This window comes from Arachis ipaensis, chromosome B05 (assembly GCF_000816755.2).
Source record: "Arachis ipaensis cultivar K30076 chromosome B05, Araip1.1, whole genome shotgun sequence".
NCBI classification, from domain to species: Eukaryota; Viridiplantae; Streptophyta; class Magnoliopsida; order Fabales; family Fabaceae; genus Arachis; species Arachis ipaensis.
Genome location: NC_029789.2, coordinates 144,254,062 through 144,271,492, shown reverse-complemented (window position 1 = coordinate 144,271,492; position 17,431 = coordinate 144,254,062). Strand labels below are relative to the sequence as shown.

Below are 17,431 nucleotides of genomic sequence, written 5' to 3'. Positions count from 1 at the left end.
AAATGAAAAATAAAAATTTTATATGCAGTAGTGTAAAAAATAAAGATTTTATAAATTACATGCAAAATATCAAGGGCAATAAAAATATAAAAGAAAATAAAAAATAAAAACATAAAAGAAGAAGCGTAGCTTTGGTGTATCTGCCTAATAACAATTAAAGCAATATACATAAATTGATGCTCTTCCAAATAATTATTAATTCAAAGTTATCAATGTCGGTTTGTTTAGATAGTTTGATTAATAATTAATTTATTAAATAACAGGTTGTGAATAGAAAATTTTGATTGCTTAAATCAATTTTAATTTAGATGAATTCTAACCCTCTATTTATAAGGGGGAGAGAATCATCACTCTCTCCAATCCTCTAACCTCTATCAGTCTCTCCAATCCTTTGTACTTGTACAATGAAATCAGTTTTCATTGTTTTTTATATCATACTAGTTACATTTTTATTTCGTCCTACTTATAGTACTTATCAATACTTCAAATTATCCCTACAATGGCCACCATCCTATCAGCAGCAATATGGAGTACTGACAACTCAAAAAAATTTCACAATACATGGATTATGGCCGCAAAATTTCTCTCGCCCTTGGCCACAATTCTGTTCTAGAAGCACTTCAGCTTCATTTAACATAAAGACAGTGAGTTAATTATTTAAACTTTATCCATTTTTATTTATCTTCTTGTTATTTAATAAATTAATTATTAATTATTTTTGTGATTTATTCTTGTAGATAACTAGTTTGAGAGGCCAATTAGCAATTGATTGGCCAAATCTAAATGGCCAAAAATGGAATAACAACTTTTGGGAAGATGAATGGAAGAAGCATGGAACCTGCAGTCTTAATAACTTTAAGCAACTTCAATATTTTAGTTTAGCCATTGGTATTAAAAATAAATTGGACATCCTGCGCATGCTCGAAAATGCAGGAATAAGGCCTAATGCAACCGTAACTTATAATTATATTGATATTGTTGATGCAATTAAAGCTAAAATTGGTCCGTATGAGCCTCAACTATACTGCGTAATGCCTCACAATAATGTTGTGTTATTGCTTGAGGTTCGGGTGTGTCTGGATGTCAACGGAGCTACATATATCTCATGTGGTAATGGTTACAACTCATGCCAAGGAAATCTCATTAACATACCCCTACCAACTACTTTAAAAATGATATATTGGTAAAATTATTAAAATGTGAATTATAATTAGGATAAAATTAGTATCACAAAATGGCTTCTAATATGACTAAATTCTTTTTTATTTTGCATTATTTAATATTTTCTCTACAAGATTTCTAAATTTTTTTTCCTTCAAATGATAAATATAAGAGTAAAAGAAAAACAAATACTCTAACAAGAAAAATAAGCTCTCCTTATTTATTTATTTATTTTTTCTAAGAAACATGAAAGCACCCTTTTGTTATATAAAAAACAAAGAATCAACACTGAAACAGGTAATTGATTTGGTTCTGAAAAACAATGGGAGCAATGAGCCCTCTCCCTCCTTACGCTCTCCTTTTCTCTTCCTAGCTCCAGGATCAACACCTGAATATTTTATTTTGATATGAGCTGGCAACTGCAAAGCAAATAAAAAGGATGGTCAATTATTGGAAATCATTCAGTTCAACCAACTGATGGTTTACAAGAACATAATATACATCCATGAGTTAATAATAATTTATTGTCCGTTCAGTTTACCAACATGCTACTTTTTGTGCGAAAATTTTTTTTTTTAGTGTAATAAATAGGGTAAATTATAGTATTAACTATTAAGTATAGACTTGTTTTATTAATTATCATTCAATAGTTATAAATCTATATAAAATTATAAATTTGAAGGTGTTATAAAAGCACCCTTTTGTTAATATAACAAACAAAAAATCAACACCTGAAACAGAAAATTGAGTTGGTTCTTCTAGTGCAAGCAGCCTTAGAACCTTTCAAGGCAGCAGCCTGAGAAAAAAACAATGGGAGCAATGAGTACAAGCATAATGATTTATACAACATATCGAATTAGACACAATGAGCAATGAACACACTCAATAAAAAGACAAGCACTTACAGCCTTCTAAACAGTTTCATTGGTCATTCTTGGGGATGAGTTTCTTGAAGCTCAAGAAGCCTGTGCTTCAGTTTGGAAATAGACATATTAAGTGGCTATATTAGAAGCAAAGGCCTCCCAAAATTTCGTATAGAATGTGCATCAATGACTACCTTTGCTGACAATGCCTGATTTTACAAATATGTGCAAGTTAGAGATATAACACGCATATAATCTCACATAAAAACAATAGTCACCATACAAAAGTTAAACTTTATACTTGGGATGAAGCGAGAGGAATCAGTATGAAACTGGGCTAATGAGGACCGGAACAATTTCAACTCCAAGTTGAGCAAAACAAAATAGATACTCAATCACAATGTTAATAATAAAAGAATTGTGTTTTGAATATAATAACCAAACTCCTCTCGCTAATCTTGTACAGCTGACTTTACAACAATCTTATTAATTTTTTCTCCAAACTCTGACCATTCAGCTTTGATTTTTTCCTGGTTTTCCTTTGCCAAGTCATGCTCATGTTGCAAACGTGGTACTTTCTCCTTCACATCCATTTGAGCTTTGAGTGCCTTTCCTTCCACATAAACACCTCTCTTTCTCTTTCGAGTCGTGTTCAGTTCTTTTCGAGAAGCCATGATGTTGGCATTAGTAGTTCTGATTTGCTTTTCTAGCTCCTTTTTCATTTCCTCCAAACGTGCCAACTTTTGCTGCAGCTCTTTTTCTGACGCCACCATATCATTGAACTGATTCTTGTTATTTTCAAGGTCAGATTTTAAGTTATCAGCTCTCGACAGTTCTGAAGCAGTGGACTCAATTTTCATATTTGCTTCAATGTAGCTACTACTACAATGTGCAAACACAGTTGAAGTTTCAGATATCAATGCTCTCATTGCTCCTGATAAACCATCATTAGCAGACAAACTGGAGAGATAATCTAAGCTGGTTTTCATGATGCAGCAATGTTGAGCATCCAAGAACACTGAAGCATCATTATTATTGATGGTGAAGTCTCGTACTATTATCAGTGCTTCCTTGGTCTCTTCATTTGGAGAAAATGAAATAACATCTGTTCTAGGAGACAGAGACAAATCATGTAGTAGGGTAAGAATCACTTGAAATTGGCATAATCTTATAAATGCAAGATTACAAATTGACATGACCAGAAGCAAAAGTTTTTGTTGTATAACCTCATGTCTTCAAAGGTGGTTCTTTTTTACGGGTCATTATTCATTGTTACAGCTTGTCCTGCATAGCTACCTTCTTGAAGAGTAAAATTTAGATCTTCTAGCATCTTATAGATATTGGCCAACTGAACACGTGACGGATTTCCTGCTGCAAATGTATGAAATCTACCAATGATCTCAACCTGGCTCCACCCACATTCTTTAACCAGTCCTTTACCATCTATCAATTTTCTCATTGCATGCGCCTCCTTCCACTTCCCGAATGAGGTGTGCAAATTAGCCATCAATACATAATTTCCAGAGCTTCCAGGACTAAGCTCTAGTAACTTGACAGCAGCAATCTCCCCAAGCTCAACATTACCATGGATCCTACAAGCACTGAGCAAGGGAGCCCAAGCTTGCACTTGTGCTTCCAAGGGCATCCCCTGAATCGTATCTAATGCTAAGTCAAGCCGGCCAACTCGACCAAGAAGATCTACCAAGCAAGTGCAATGTTCTATCTTAGGAGTTATTCCAAAATCTTTTTGCATACTTATGAAGTACTTCAATCCATCTTCTACTAACCCTGCATGGCTACAAGCCAGCAAAACACTGGTGTAAACAATAGCATATGGAATTATCCCTTCTGTAGTTGTCATTTTACGAAATAGGTCAATCGCTTCTTTCCCCATCCCATGAATAGCATAGCTATTTATCATGGAAGACCAAACAGTTAAATCTTTATCTGCCACTTTTTCAAATACTTCTTGGGCTTTCTTGATGCTTCCACACTTGGAGTACAAGTGTATGAGAGATGTTTGGACTTGTAGATCGAATTCCAATCCATTTAGAGAAATATAATCTTCCATCTTTTGTGCTATGCTAATTGATCTTATATCAGCACAAGCTGATATAACAGTAGCAACGGTTGGTCCATCGGGTCTAAAATCTGTCCGTACAAGCCTTCTAAACAAATGCAATGCCTCCAATGGGTGATCCGAATGGGCATATCCTGCAATCATTGATGTCCATGAGAAAATACTCTTTTTGATAATCAAATCAAATATCCTTCTAGCAGATGCAAGGTCACTGCATTTTGCATACATAATTATTAGCAAATTTTCAATGAACTCCTCTTTATCGCATCCACATTTAAGTACAAAAGCTTGAACGGATGAAGCTAATAAGAGATCTCCTACTTGTATACAACCAGATATAAGAATTAGAAATACAATAAAATCTATGCCAGTACTTTGATGCTGCATTTGATTGAATAAATTATATGCTTCCGCAACATACCCAGGTTGGCACAGGCCTTTAGGAGCAAAGGGTAAGTGAAGGTGTTCCCATGCCCACCAGTGTGTGAAACCATTGAAGTGTATATGTTTAAGGTTTCAGTATAGAAGCCGTTATTGGTAGAATCTCGAATCATCAAGTTCCCTAGGTAAAGGGGCTTTCTGAAACTGCTAAGTGATGCAGAACGCACTGCCATTTGAATAAGGTGTTTGTTACGGTATGTTGATAAATTAATACGTACCGATACGTTTAAGATATGGACAAATAACAATAGGACATGTAGAATTTATTTTCCACGTCAGTATTTAATTTTTTCTTTTTTAAATATATAGTATATCACCACTTTTATTAAAACACCATTTTAATTAAATAAAAATAAAAAATATTTATTTATTTAATTTTATAAAAAGACTTAAATACCTTTTTTATATATATTAGACAAAAATTATTCTTTTAAATTAATTAAAGTGTTTAATTTTATAATTTTAAAATTTAAATAATCTAAAAAATAAAAATAAAAATACATTTAACAAAATCATTTGTCTTTTTATAAATCCTAATCAATCATTCATACCAACAAAATTAAATAAATTTAAAAAGTACTAAACAAAATCACTTTATTCTTTGTTTACTGGGTTCTCACGCAACCTTCATCTATAATTATTCATACCAAAAAATCATCTGAAAAACTGAGAAAAAAAAATAAAAGAACAGAGCTTTGTGTCTTCATCTTCCCGGATTTCTCACCAGCACACTCTCAACGAACGTCTCTCTCATTCCCAATTCTGAGACTCAAACTGTCTCTTCTCTTTCACTGCCACTAGAGTCTCTCTCGATCTCACTAGATTCTCTACTCGTTCACACTCACCAGCGTCTCGTTGCTGCTCTCGTCTTGTCGCCGGCATTTCAACGTCTCACGGCCTTCCCTGGGCTCCTCCTCGTCGACGACAGAAGCACTCATCAGATCGTCGTCGCTCATCGTCTTCTGGTTTTAAGTACTTGCTGTCGCGAGTCGCCGTGGATCATGGACCGTCGTAGGGTCGTCAATTGCTTCGTTGCTCGTCCTCTTCTGGGGTCGGATCCTCTTCGTCACCCAGTCGCCGTTGGTAAGTCCATGCATCATCACTTTCCCTGTTCTCCCTTTCCCAGATTCCCTTCTCCCTGTATTTTGAGATGATGTTGAATTGGTAATCAATTAATTTGTTAGTGATTGAATCTTGAATTTGTTGTTGTCTTGCTGAATAATCACCGAGTTTAATTTTTTTTCTTTGCTAAAAATCATCAGAGTTGAATTTGTTACTGATTATCATCGAACCTTGAATTTGTTGCTGGCTTGCTCAAACACCCCCTATTTTGTTTTCTATGCACTACTTGTGTATGTTACAGTTTTCATATGACCGGGCTTACAATTTGTTGCTGTCTTGCTCAAACACCCCCTATTATATTTATCTCTACAGTTTTCATATTGTACATTGCTTTATGATTTCAGTTTGTTTTTGCATGATATACTTCAACTGATAGCTTATTTCCCCTGAATGAATTAAAAAAAATTGTAAACTGAACATATACACCATTCGGGTATTTAGATCAAATAAAAGCAAACAAGCTAAACCCCCAATTGACAAAAGGAAAACGGGCCTGCTACACATACAAGCAAAAAGGCCCTACAAGTTATACAAGTTCCCAGCCCACACTTCATTCACACGCGCACTCATCTCTCTTTGAATGGAACGTAAACTACACGCGCCCCACTCAACGGTTGCTCTTCGCAAAATAACGCTCCTTAATGGCGCACTCTTCCACTTCTCCAAGCCCTTCGAAGAAAACACAAACCGTTCGTTTTCGAGCAACATTCCAAACTGCAGAGATAGGACTCGTCGCGAAGATTAGAACTCTCCATCAACACAACATAGAACTCTCGATCAACAATCTCCAGAAAAAAACGAAGTTATAATACTCAAGGTGCGTTACGTTACTATTTTACTTATATTGTATATTTTTCACATTTCGAAAACGAAGAACTAGGTTTTACTGTTCTTCTACATTCTTCTAGATTTTACTGTTCTTCTTGTTCTAGGTCTCATTTTACAGTTTTTAATGTTCTACTTGTTCTAGGTTTTACTGTTATTCTTGCTTCTAGGTTATTCTGTTCTTCTTAGTTGTTTTAGATGTTACTGTTCTTGTTGTTCTAGTTCTTCTGGTAACTGATTTTTGGGAGTATATTGCGTGATTTGGTGGGTGTATATTGAGTATTTTGTTGGGTGTATATAGCATAATTTATTGGGTGTATATTTCTGAACTGATATACTGTAATATAGTCAACAGTTGCAACTGTTCTAATATTTGCTTGTCCATGGGTGTATATTGCTTGACCTTGTATATTAATGCATGTTTGAGTGATATCTGACTGATATCTATAGGTGTATCTGACTCATATCTATGGGTGTATCTGAATCATATCTATGGGTGTATCTTACTGATATCTATGGGTGTATTTTTCATTTCAGAAAAAATGGCAGGCAGAAACTAAGCTGAAAAAAATGTAAGAACAAATATATGTCTTAGATGAAATCAGTTTTATATAATAGAAATATATCTGACTATAATTTTGCTTTGTTTACAGCAAATCAAAGACCTTAAGTGTGCAACACATTTGTTAAGTGAGAAATTCAGAAACATGAGCGAGGAGAAGAAACCAATTGTTAGGGATTTGGGATTTGGTGGCCTGATGCACATCCCGCCGCTAAGGGTGCATCACCAAATTGTCAGATAGATTCTAAGGATATTGACACTGATTAATGTAAATGTTATATAGTCCTGTAACAAATTGAACTCATGCTGTAAAAAATTTTCAATTATAATCCAGTTTATTGTAAAATTTCTTTCAATAATTAAACTCTCTCTGCTGTATTCAAAATGTATGAATTACAAGTACTATAATATGAAGAAAAATATCAAACCAAATATACACCCATAACCTGCCATTTTTTACACCCAAAAAAAGTTGAATATACACCCAAAAATCTATCCCCCTGATGCTTTATCCCTAAAATCCTGAACCCTAAACACTTAAAACCTAAACCCTAACCCCTAACCCGTAAACCCTAAAACCTAAACTGTAAACCCTAAACCCTAATACCTAAAACCCTTAAACCGTTGTAAAAAAAACAAACAGTATTTTATAACATAAAAACAAGATTCTGAAGTATATATATGTATATATATGTAAAATGTGAAATACAAGAAAATTCAGAAATACACCCAAAAGAACACTGCTTTTACACCCAAAAGAATGCATGCTCTCGCTCCTTTGTGTGCTTCTCATCCCTGCCCAGAAGTGGTGATCCAGATAGATTAGAACCCATATATGACGGTCTTCATAGAGATCTGCAGAATACACCCAAACACAGACTATAAATACACCCAAAAAAAATTAAATTTACACCTCTGCTGCAGATTTTAAACAAACATTACCTGAAATCAATTGATATTTTAGATTTCTATTTTCCCTCTCTGCTATATGTAATCAATTGATTCTTAATCTCGTTTCCCTTCCTATTTGTGCTCCAAACTCTTGTAAAAAATCCTGCAGCCTTGGCGTAGTTCCTGTAAACTTTTCCAGCATCTTCAAGGGTGGTAAAGGTCATTCCAACCTTGGGAACAAACTGGTCATCAACAATAGAGAGAGGCTGCAGAATACACCATATCAAAAACAAAAAATACACCCAATCATGTCTGATCTAATACACCCGAACGATAACAACTCAACTAAAATAACAAAAAATTCAAAGTAATCGTATGTAAATCAAACCTCAGGAACTACGTTAGATTCAAATTCATAATCTACTTCGCCTTGATTCAGCTGACAATCTGAGGTTGAATCATCCATTATCTTCAAAACGAGTTCAAACTTTGATTTCAGAAACCAGAAAATCAAAAAGAAAACGAAGCTGGAGTTACAGAGAGAGGAACTAACGTCAATGACGAAGAACAAACCAGTGAGAAAGGAGGAGAAAAGAACGATCGAAAAAGTAGGGGAAGACGCGCGAGAAGAAGAACGAGCAAATTTGAAAAGAAGGAGAACGAAGAAGGAAACAAATCTTTTAAATTTGGTAGTTATATATAGCGCGTGTAAGTGACGTAGTACTTGCAGCGTGTTTTGGGGGATTAGGGGTTAATTGACTTGTAATTCTTACAAGCCCTAATCACTTGTATGCAGAACTTTTCCGAAAGGAAAATACAGCCAGTCTTATTTCCATTCACATTTCACATATCTCTAAATTTTATAATATAGATAGAAGATGACTCCAACCATTGGAAGGAAAATAAAATCTTGAATGCAAATGGACATTCAGAATTGTAATGGTTCATATAACTTTAAGGAAGCCAGTAAATAACAACAAATTCAGAAATTAATAAATATGATAATGATAAAAGTAACAGTTAAGAGAATATATGAATATGTAAACTTTTAACATTAAAAATGCAAAGAGATATTTTTTCTTCTTATGTTGCTAAAACATAATGCAATTGGATTACCAAATGTTCAAGCATCAAATACTAACTAAAGATTAATGTTTCTCATTTGTATGGTCTAACTTCCCTGCTCACAACATACATGCTCATATTGTACATTACTTCATAATTTCAGTTTGTTTTTGCATGATATACTTTAACTGATAGCTTATTTCCACTAAGGTAGTTAGTGATATCAGTGCACTTAGGAGGTTGTATTATAATATGTACAAATTTTCTTATTTCACAAAAATAGTTTTGCACTTGGTTGACTCGGTTAAGTAACAATAGAAGAGGGAAGTATGTAATGCATGAATCGTAATAAAATAATGGCCTAATTAAGCAACAAGATCCATTAGTTTGCCTTAGGTTTCTTCAAATTTATTACCATGATAATATTCTGGGGTAAAAAGTAAGTGAAAGATTATCGTGCAATTTTATGTTCATCTGTCCTGGTTTTTTTCCTTGGTACTGTTCACTAATTTAGACAAGTGCCTTTCTCTAATATGCCTTCATTTTCAGGATTGTCACAATACACATATTTCATAACAATTTGATCACCGGTGAAAACTCATACAGCAAACTCTCTTGTTGATTTGAGGAGCTGTTTAATTTAGCCAACTCAGATTCAAGTGCCACTTCTCAGTACCAATTTAGCATTACCGGTTTTGAGCTCTATAATGAATAGGTCCTGTTCTCTTTTACTTACTGTATACAACTTTTCTGGTATCTACTGTTTGCTTCCTGGTTTTGGTTGGCAATTTTCTTGTATACAACTCTTAAAGTTGTTTATTTAAAAAAAGCCAAGTTCCTAGTTGTTTATAAGTTATCTTGGAAGTGATTATACTCCCTGTACAGATTGCACAGAATATAAGAACTCAAGTAAGACTTTATGTCACTATCTAGCTATTCTTTGTAAAATGAGTGGAGGAACTTTAATTTTCAGGAGGGGGAGACTCACATAAAAATGGCAAAAACAATTTTTTTTTTGTAGTTGCTGCCGTGTTACTCTGTGATTGGTTATTTATGTTACATTTTGTAACTTCTCTTTGTAACAAAAATTACAACCAAAATATATATTATTAGAGATGTCAACCAACTATTTTAATGGTGTATGCATGGAAATGTGAAACTGTATTATGTAAGATTATTATATATCTAGGTCGCATGCATGGACTTCTTCAATCAAAAGGAGGGAAGACATGGTAAAGGATGATGACACTAAGAGGCTCTACCATTTCTACTTTAGCAATAATTTTGTATATTATTATTACTATTATGCATAACAAGTTTGAACTCTTAAGTTAGCTAGCTGAATTTGATTTACATATAATGGTTTTTCATATGAAGCTATTCTATGAAATATTTTCCCTTAAATTTGTTTGTTTAGTTGCATATTTTAATGCACAATCTTCTCAATGAACATTACAATGAGCATGTAACTAATTTAAAAATCATGGCTTGTAACTTTATTGTTGTATTGATGTGAACAAGCTTGAAACTTACAACCAAAGGTCATAACAACATTCAATTAAAATCAATCCCACACATAAATGGGGACACCTTGTTCTTGCCACAGAGAAGGAGAAAAAAAATTGTATTCCATACAACAAAAATGGTAGCATACAAAGAAGGAAATTTTTTTCCATTATTTGTTACCTAAAAGTACAGGGACTGGCCCCAGAGAATTAAATGGCACCAGGGTCAAGCACCAAAAATGAACTGTAAAGAATAGACTAAAACAAAAACAAGGTTGGGGAAAAAGAAAAAGAAAAACCACTGACATGCAACACACTTTTTTTTTGTGTTTGTCAGAATCTCTCAAAATTGTTCTAGCCATATCAGCCATTAAAGGTGTGAGTTAAAGCTTCTTCAAGGGATGACTTGGCATTGCCTTGCAAATCCTCGAGTACAGCAGATTTCTCACCAGGTGACAGCTTGTTCGGTGATTTCTTTAAGGTGTATTCAAAGCCGAAATTGCAAGTATCCTTGTCTGAGGAAGTTGACTTTTCAAATTCTTCAAAAAGTGGCCTATACGAGCAAAAGCATAAATAGTAAACACAATGCACAAAAGATAGCACAAAGGAGGATTCAAAAGTATATAACAAGCAATACAAACCAGTTGTTTCACTCAGGATTCTAGTTGATGAATTTGGGTGGTTCCGAGAAGCCAAAGCTAGCAAGAGCAAAACTCTGTTAGCCATTAAATTATACCTGAAAGAGAAAAGTATTTTATTGAGCCAAGGCTTTGAATGTGCAAAATTATAAAATAGAAAGCATTTACAAGTCAAAAAGATGTAAAGCAGAAAGCAAACTAAAGATGAATAAGATAAAACAAAAGTAGTGAAGAAACAAAGCCTAAAGCATGTGTCAGGCCATCTCAATCTATAGTGAGTGTTAAACAACTTTAAAACCTAGTCAAATATGAAAAGAAAGAAGGCCAAATGAGTTGCCATTTACCGCCAATGCAAGCCTGTGGAATCAAAACTCATAGAGCCAATCTGAGAAACCAAATATGAAAATCCCAGTCCACAAGTATGGTTGTCTTTGTCTGATATCCTAAAAAAGCTTTTAGATACTCTAGAAAATTGGATGTTGTACTTTACAAAAAGCTGTTGAAAATCAGGAACTATTAAATTATATCAAGACAATAAAACTACAATACAAGTCAACAATCATCTGAAGGGGATAAGTCTACCTCATTAATTGCTTTCTGAGCTTTCAAGGATTCATGATGAGAACTTCAAGGAGAAACCAACAACATATTAGTCTCTCAAATTACCCATAGCACAACAATTTCTAACTACAATGGGAAACAATGAAAAATGGAAATACCTTGAGAGAATAGCCATGATAAATGAAGAGAATGACTTCAGATCCTGGAATCAAATAAAGCATATAAGAAACATGAAACTAATAATCACCCAGAAAGATATGTCAATCTCATCCAGTTAGCTAAAGTTTTGTTGTTGTTATTAATTGAAAGATATATTAGAAAGTGTAACAAATATTTTAAAGGATAAGAAAGAACACATCTCAGAAAATGAATATGTTGACAGAAGAACGGGATTAAAAGTAAAGCTGATTATTGTGTAACGGAGTTCTGCAGTCGGGAAAATGTGTGACCAAAACTGTAATTTAACGTCCAAGTTCGGCACAGCTTAAAAACAAACTAAGCCTTGTTCATATTTAGCACTGTTAACATCATGAATTATGATGGGTTAATTTACTAATCTCACAGTAGATATGTTATTAGATAAATATTTATAATACTTTTGAGAGACAAGTGTGAATTATGAAGTGTGGTATTTGTATTGATCATTGGTCACTAAGCAATTTTGTTACTATATATTTGATGCAAACTATACCAGGATCATTATTCAATCGGTTTAACAAAACCAATATACACTCAAAATTATGTGATACTTGGTATGTGATACGATAAGGAACTATAATGCCTTTTAAGATGTCTGTGGAAAAGGTTCCAAGCTGTCTTGAGTGGAAGGTTCTGCTGAATCAGGTTCAATCTTTCTAAAAGTAAGCTTTTGTTGGGGAAGTTGGCCGTTGGAAAACGCTGTGACTTCTGTGTCTATTAAGATTGTGTCTTCATCCTTGAATTCTCCTCTAAGAATACCCTTGGCAAGTTCATTCTCTACATTCTGCTGAATCACTCGCTTTACTGGCCTTGCACCATAGTTTGGATCATACCCTAGACTTCCAAGAAGTTCAATAGCAGCATCTGTCACCTTGATTTTCATCTTCTTGTCCGAAATTCTCTTCTGCATGCACTCCAACTGTAATTGACAAGAGGAGGAGTGTGTTAGACCATCGACTGTAAGATGAAACTTCGAATTTTAACAGGTCAAGAATGTAGTTAGCATCAATCATAGACTGATCAAGCACACTAATCCTGATGAGAATCATCAATTAATTTGGACATAAGAGAAATTTTCAAGTGTAGCTGAAAATGTACTTGGTAGTTAAATTACCTGTAACCTCACAATGCTACTAATTTGTTCACGATCTAGAGGCTGGAAAACAATATACTCATCAACTCTGTTCATGAACTCTGGGTGGAAAACAGCTCTTGCTGCGTCCAGTACGCACTGCTTTATGGTTTCATAAGTTGATCCTTTCAACTCGGTCTCATCATCAGTGTTGATTATGTATTGGGATCCAACATTCGAGGTCATAATGATAACTGTGTTAGTAAAACTCACTGTGCAGCCTTGCGAGTCGGTCACTCTTCCATCATACAAGATTTGAAGGAATACATTGAAAACATCTGCATGTGCCTTCTCGATCTCGTCAAACAGAATAACAGCATAAGGTCTGCAGCGAACTGTCTCAGTAAGTTGACCTCCCTCTTCATACCCAACATATCCAGGTGGAGCTCCAATCAATCTTGAAACTGCATGCTTTTCCATGTACTCACTCATATCGATTCTTACAAGTGCTTCTTCTGTGTTGAACAAGTAGGAAGCAAGTGCCTTAGCCAGTTCTGTCTTTCCCACACCCGTTGGTCCCATAAACATGAAACTAGCAATTGGACGATGAGGATCCAAAAGACCTGCTCTTGACCGTTGGATTGCCTCAGCTACTGCCCTAACAGCAGGGTCTTGACCGACCACACGCTTATGGAGCACATCTTCCAAATACAACAACTTCTCCCTCTCTGATTGTTATAGTTTTGAAACAGGTATACCTGTCCACTTGCTTACAATTTCAGCAATACCATTTCCTATAACTTCCTCCCTCAGCATAGACTGGCCGGAGCTCATGTATTCATCCAATTCCTTCTCTGCAGTTTCCAGTTGCCGTTGCAAGGAGTTCAGACTGCCATACTTTAATTCAGCAGCACAGTTAAGATCATACTCCCTCTCAGCCTGTTGGATCTCAAGATTCACCCTGTCTATCTGCATATGTAGATTAACCAGCGATGAGTATCTGCTATTGATGTTCAATTTACAATAATCTTTTACGTGATTAAATTTATATTCAATTATAATCACCAACTCCACCTGTTTACTAGCACATGTTATTTAAGTTGATATAAACACGAGTACAAAACAAATTTCACATACATTTCATCAATCTATTTTAAACAAGAGAGTGAACACTTGAATAACAATAACACACCTCTTCTTTGATTGATTAAATTCGAGTCATTACTGACTTTTCATGCTCCCACTGTTCAGTGAGCTCAGCCTGTTTCTCTTTCAAAAGAGAGAGCTCTGTCTCAAGACGATTTAGCCTATCTCTTGAGGCCTTATCTGTATCATTTGTTAGAGACAGTCGCTCCATCTCTAGTTTCAAGACTGACCGGTTGATCTCATCAAGTGCAGTAGGTTTAGAAGTAATTTTCATTTTCAGTTTGGCAGTGGCTTCATCAACCAGATCAATAGCTGTAGAGGAACCACTGTATATTCATATCAAAAGCTATCTATCTATCTATCTATCTATCTATCTATCTATCTATCTATCCATCTATCTATCTATCTTATAACAAAATTTTCAGGCAAATTTTAACAAAGTTTCAGCACATACTTAACAAAGAGTAACAAATTTTTCCAAATCTTTCTAATGTTAAGCATATTAGAAAAAGAAACCCAACTTTCAGGAGACAGTAACAAAATCATGAAATTTGAACAAGATCAAATATAGACCAAAAACAGAACAACACTCACGGAGCCAAAAATCAAGAACAATCAGCACAACATACTAAACAGAGCCAGAAATCAACAACAATAAGCAACTAAAATTAGAATACAGCAACATATAATCACCCTAAATCCTAAAATCAATAAATCTATCAACAAAAATTCAAAAACAGCAGATTCAGAAGTTAAAAAACACTAAATCAGCAGCAGCAACATAACAAGTGGCATGACATTCAGAAATCAAAAGCACATCAACAGAGCAAGTAGTTAAGTTACAGTGGTGATATCACTCAGATGCATGTCAATAAAAAATAAAGAACACATAAAAAAGCAAAACAGCAACACACAAAACAGCACCACAGCAGAAGATCATTCAAAAAAATATCACAACACACAAAAATAGCAACACAGCAGAACTAGAGCTCATTAGTAATCAAATAATCATTCAATAGAAAATTAAAACACAAAACATTCAAATATTCAGTAATCAAATAATCATTGAAAATGGAATAAATAAAAAACGCAGAAGAAGTTAGCAGTGAACTGACCGTCAAAGTCTAAGGTTTTTTTCTTGGTTGAGCTTCTGCTCTCTGAACTCGAAGGAAGGAAACTGGAATGGAGATGGGTTTTTCTTCTGAGCAGCCTGAGAAGAGGGGGGCAGAATCGTGACGGAGACAGAGGCCAGGCGACGAACACAACTCAGAAGACAGTGGTGGGTTGGAAGAATCTGCGACGACCAGACGAAGACGATGGTGACTGAGCGCCCGACGGACGGCGGCAGGAGCGCGATGGAGCAGATGAATACCAGGAACTGACGCGCAGAGGTCGAGGAAGAAGAAGCTGCGATTCTTGAAGGAGGAAGAAGCACGGATGACCAGACGACGATGGTAGTGCCTGAGAGCGACGGACGGGGTGGTGGAGAAGCTAGAGTTTCTGTTTCAACTTCCTTTTTTGATTTGGGGAGGAGCTGTTAGAATAGGGGTATTCAAAGGGTATTTTTGTCTAATCAAATAAAGAAATGATATTTAAATTTTTTTATAAAATTAAATAAATAAATATTTTTAATTTTTATTTAATTAAAAGGGTATTTTAGTAAAAGTGGTGATATACTATATATTTAAAAAAAAAAAATTAAATACTGACATGGAAAATAAATTCCACATATCTTATTCTTATTTATTCATATTTTAAACGTATCAGTACGTATTAATTTATCAACGTACCGTAGCAAACACCTTTGTATAATGGACAATTATCCCATTTGTTTTCATTAAACTTCATATATCTAAAATTTATTATTTTCTAACACCAAGAGTCTTATTTTTTAAAATATGACACATAATTGACCATTTTAAAATATTAGAATGTAATACAAATCAACTTATCAAATCAATTTCAACTATCAACATGAATATTAAAATTAATTTTCATCTTAGAAAGTTTACATACTCTTTTTATACTCCATTTAAATATATCTTACATTTAAATTTATATATTTACTAATCAATTAATTTCTTTAATGAAAGAGAAGAGGCTTTCTTTATAAATCCATGTACCAAACATGCTTGTTTTGATATTAATATTGTGAATTACTTTGCCCGTAATAACATCAAAGGAAGCCAATTCACTGCTGTGGTTTCTGATAAAAAATATTAGATCACATTTGTGGCCCATTCTCATTGGACGACAAAATTCTGATGGAAATGGTTCAAGTGTAAAAAGCTTTACCCATGATTCTTTCACACCAACTTCACCCAAAATAGATATTTCAATGCAATTATTCTCAGCAAAAGAGGAAATCAGAGTAACAGACTTGTTGAGCACTACCAAACTTCTGATAGGACTATCATCATTTTCTTGCAGCCAAACAATTGATGTGATTTGAAACGTTTCAGTGCTCAGATTAAATGACACAAGTACTTGTTCTTCTTCGAGTCCATTAGTGGCATACTCGCTACCCCACCAGTGGCATATTCCATTCAAGTACGCTACAGAAGCATTATCTATATGTTCCCTCTTAGTCATTTCAAGATCAAGTTTCTTCCAACAATTACTTTTTAGACTATAAATTTGCCAAATTGTTAGAACAGGCTCTTCTACAAAAGTATGACCATGAATATAATATACACATTGAATCACTTTATAATCATCATTCACATTATCATAACCAAATCCATGAATACTTATTTGCCGATCAAAGCCGGGCTCATCATCAGTAATACCCGGAGGAATAATTTTACGCTGGTCGGTCTTGGGGTTCCAAAGTCCTATTTTTACATCAAGACCTTCTTCTTCATAGTGACATATGATACCATTAACACAGTCTAAAACTTTATAAAAACCATTGTCTTCAAACAAACTTGGCAAAACTAACGTAACTATGTTTTCGTACCTTTCTCCAGAAAGCAAATGCACATCATATTCATAGACGTCTCCATCGCTTCTTTCGTCATGAAAATATCTCCATAGAAGGAGAGACGATGAGTGAGTAGTTTTAGATTTTAAATTCTCATAGTACATGCTCTTAAAATTAGAATTCTCAAGTAAATTTAGCCAAGACTTATGTACGCAACTAAATCGCTTCAAAGACTTGACAGGTAATTTTGCTAGAATTTCCAATACAAGATCTTTAGGAATATGATCGCTATGAGTTGCCATTTGCGCTAAAGATGAAGATAGAACAATAGAGGATAGAGTTTTGCATTTGTGGTGTGCCTCGTAAAATGTAATGAAA

The 17,431-nt window shown here is 34.5% G+C and overlaps 3 protein-coding genes, 1 long non-coding RNA gene and 1 pseudogene across 4 annotated transcripts; 2 read left to right on the top strand and 3 right to left on the bottom strand.

Annotated features, from left to right (window-relative positions):
* On the top strand, window positions 376-1,187 carry LOC110272162 (ribonuclease S-4-like). The gene is made up of 2 exons (XM_021124045.1): window positions 376-644; window positions 738-1,187. The coding sequence occupies exons 1-2, from the start codon at window positions 405-407 to the stop codon at window positions 1,185-1,187; spliced, it is 690 nt and encodes a 229-aa protein (XP_020979704.1). The 5' UTR covers window positions 376-404.
* Window positions 2,511-4,514, bottom strand: LOC107641444 (pentatricopeptide repeat-containing protein At4g21065-like). Its single transcript, XM_021103142.1, has 2 exons — window positions 3,251-4,514; window positions 2,511-3,129 (listed from the first exon to the last, which is right to left on the bottom strand). Exon 1 carries the CDS (start codon window positions 4,489-4,491, stop codon window positions 3,277-3,279), a length of 1,215 nt encoding a protein of 404 aa, XP_020958801.1. The 5' UTR covers window positions 4,492-4,514; the 3' UTR covers window positions 2,511-3,129; window positions 3,251-3,276.
* LOC110262658 lies at window positions 5,537-10,344 on the top strand. The gene is made up of 2 exons (XR_002347548.1): window positions 5,537-5,628; window positions 9,560-10,344. It is a non-coding gene; the product is annotated as an uncharacterized LOC110262658 (long non-coding RNA).
* Window positions 10,625-11,922, bottom strand: LOC107644658 (proteasome activator subunit 4-like). The gene is made up of 5 exons (XM_021103141.1): window positions 11,873-11,922; window positions 11,736-11,778; window positions 11,498-11,596; window positions 11,157-11,251; window positions 10,625-11,068 (listed from the first exon to the last, which is right to left on the bottom strand). The coding sequence occupies exons 2-5, from the start codon at window positions 11,738-11,740 to the stop codon at window positions 10,992-10,994; spliced, it is 276 nt and encodes a 91-aa protein (XP_020958800.1). The 5' UTR covers window positions 11,741-11,778; window positions 11,873-11,922; the 3' UTR covers window positions 10,625-10,991.
* Window positions 12,327-17,355, bottom strand: LOC107641443 (annotated as a pseudogene).

What these genes read in the sequence shown, in the direction of transcription:
- LOC107644658 (XM_021103141.1), bottom strand. An exon ending in TCCACAGGCTTGCATTGGCG is followed by an intron (nt 11,252 to 11,497) that starts GTAAATGGCAAC and finishes TTTCTCTTTCAG; the next exon opens with GTATAATTTAATGGCTAACA. An exon ending in AATCCTGAGTGAAACAACTG is followed by an intron (nt 11,069 to 11,156) that starts GTTTGTATTGCT and finishes TTGCTCGTATAG; the next exon opens with GCCACTTTTTGAAGAATTTG.
- LOC110272162 (XM_021124045.1), top strand. Translation starts at nt 405, where the DNA reads ATGAAATCAGTTTTCATTGTTTTTTATATCATACTAGTTACATTTTTA. An exon ending in CTTCATTTAACATAAAGACA is followed by an intron (nt 645 to 737) that starts GTGAGTTAATTA and finishes TTATTCTTGTAG; the next exon opens with ATAACTAGTTTGAGAGGCCA.
- LOC107641444 (XM_021103142.1), bottom strand. Translation starts at nt 4,491, where the DNA reads ATGCAGCATCAAAGTACTGGCATAGATTTTATTGTATTTCTAATTCTT.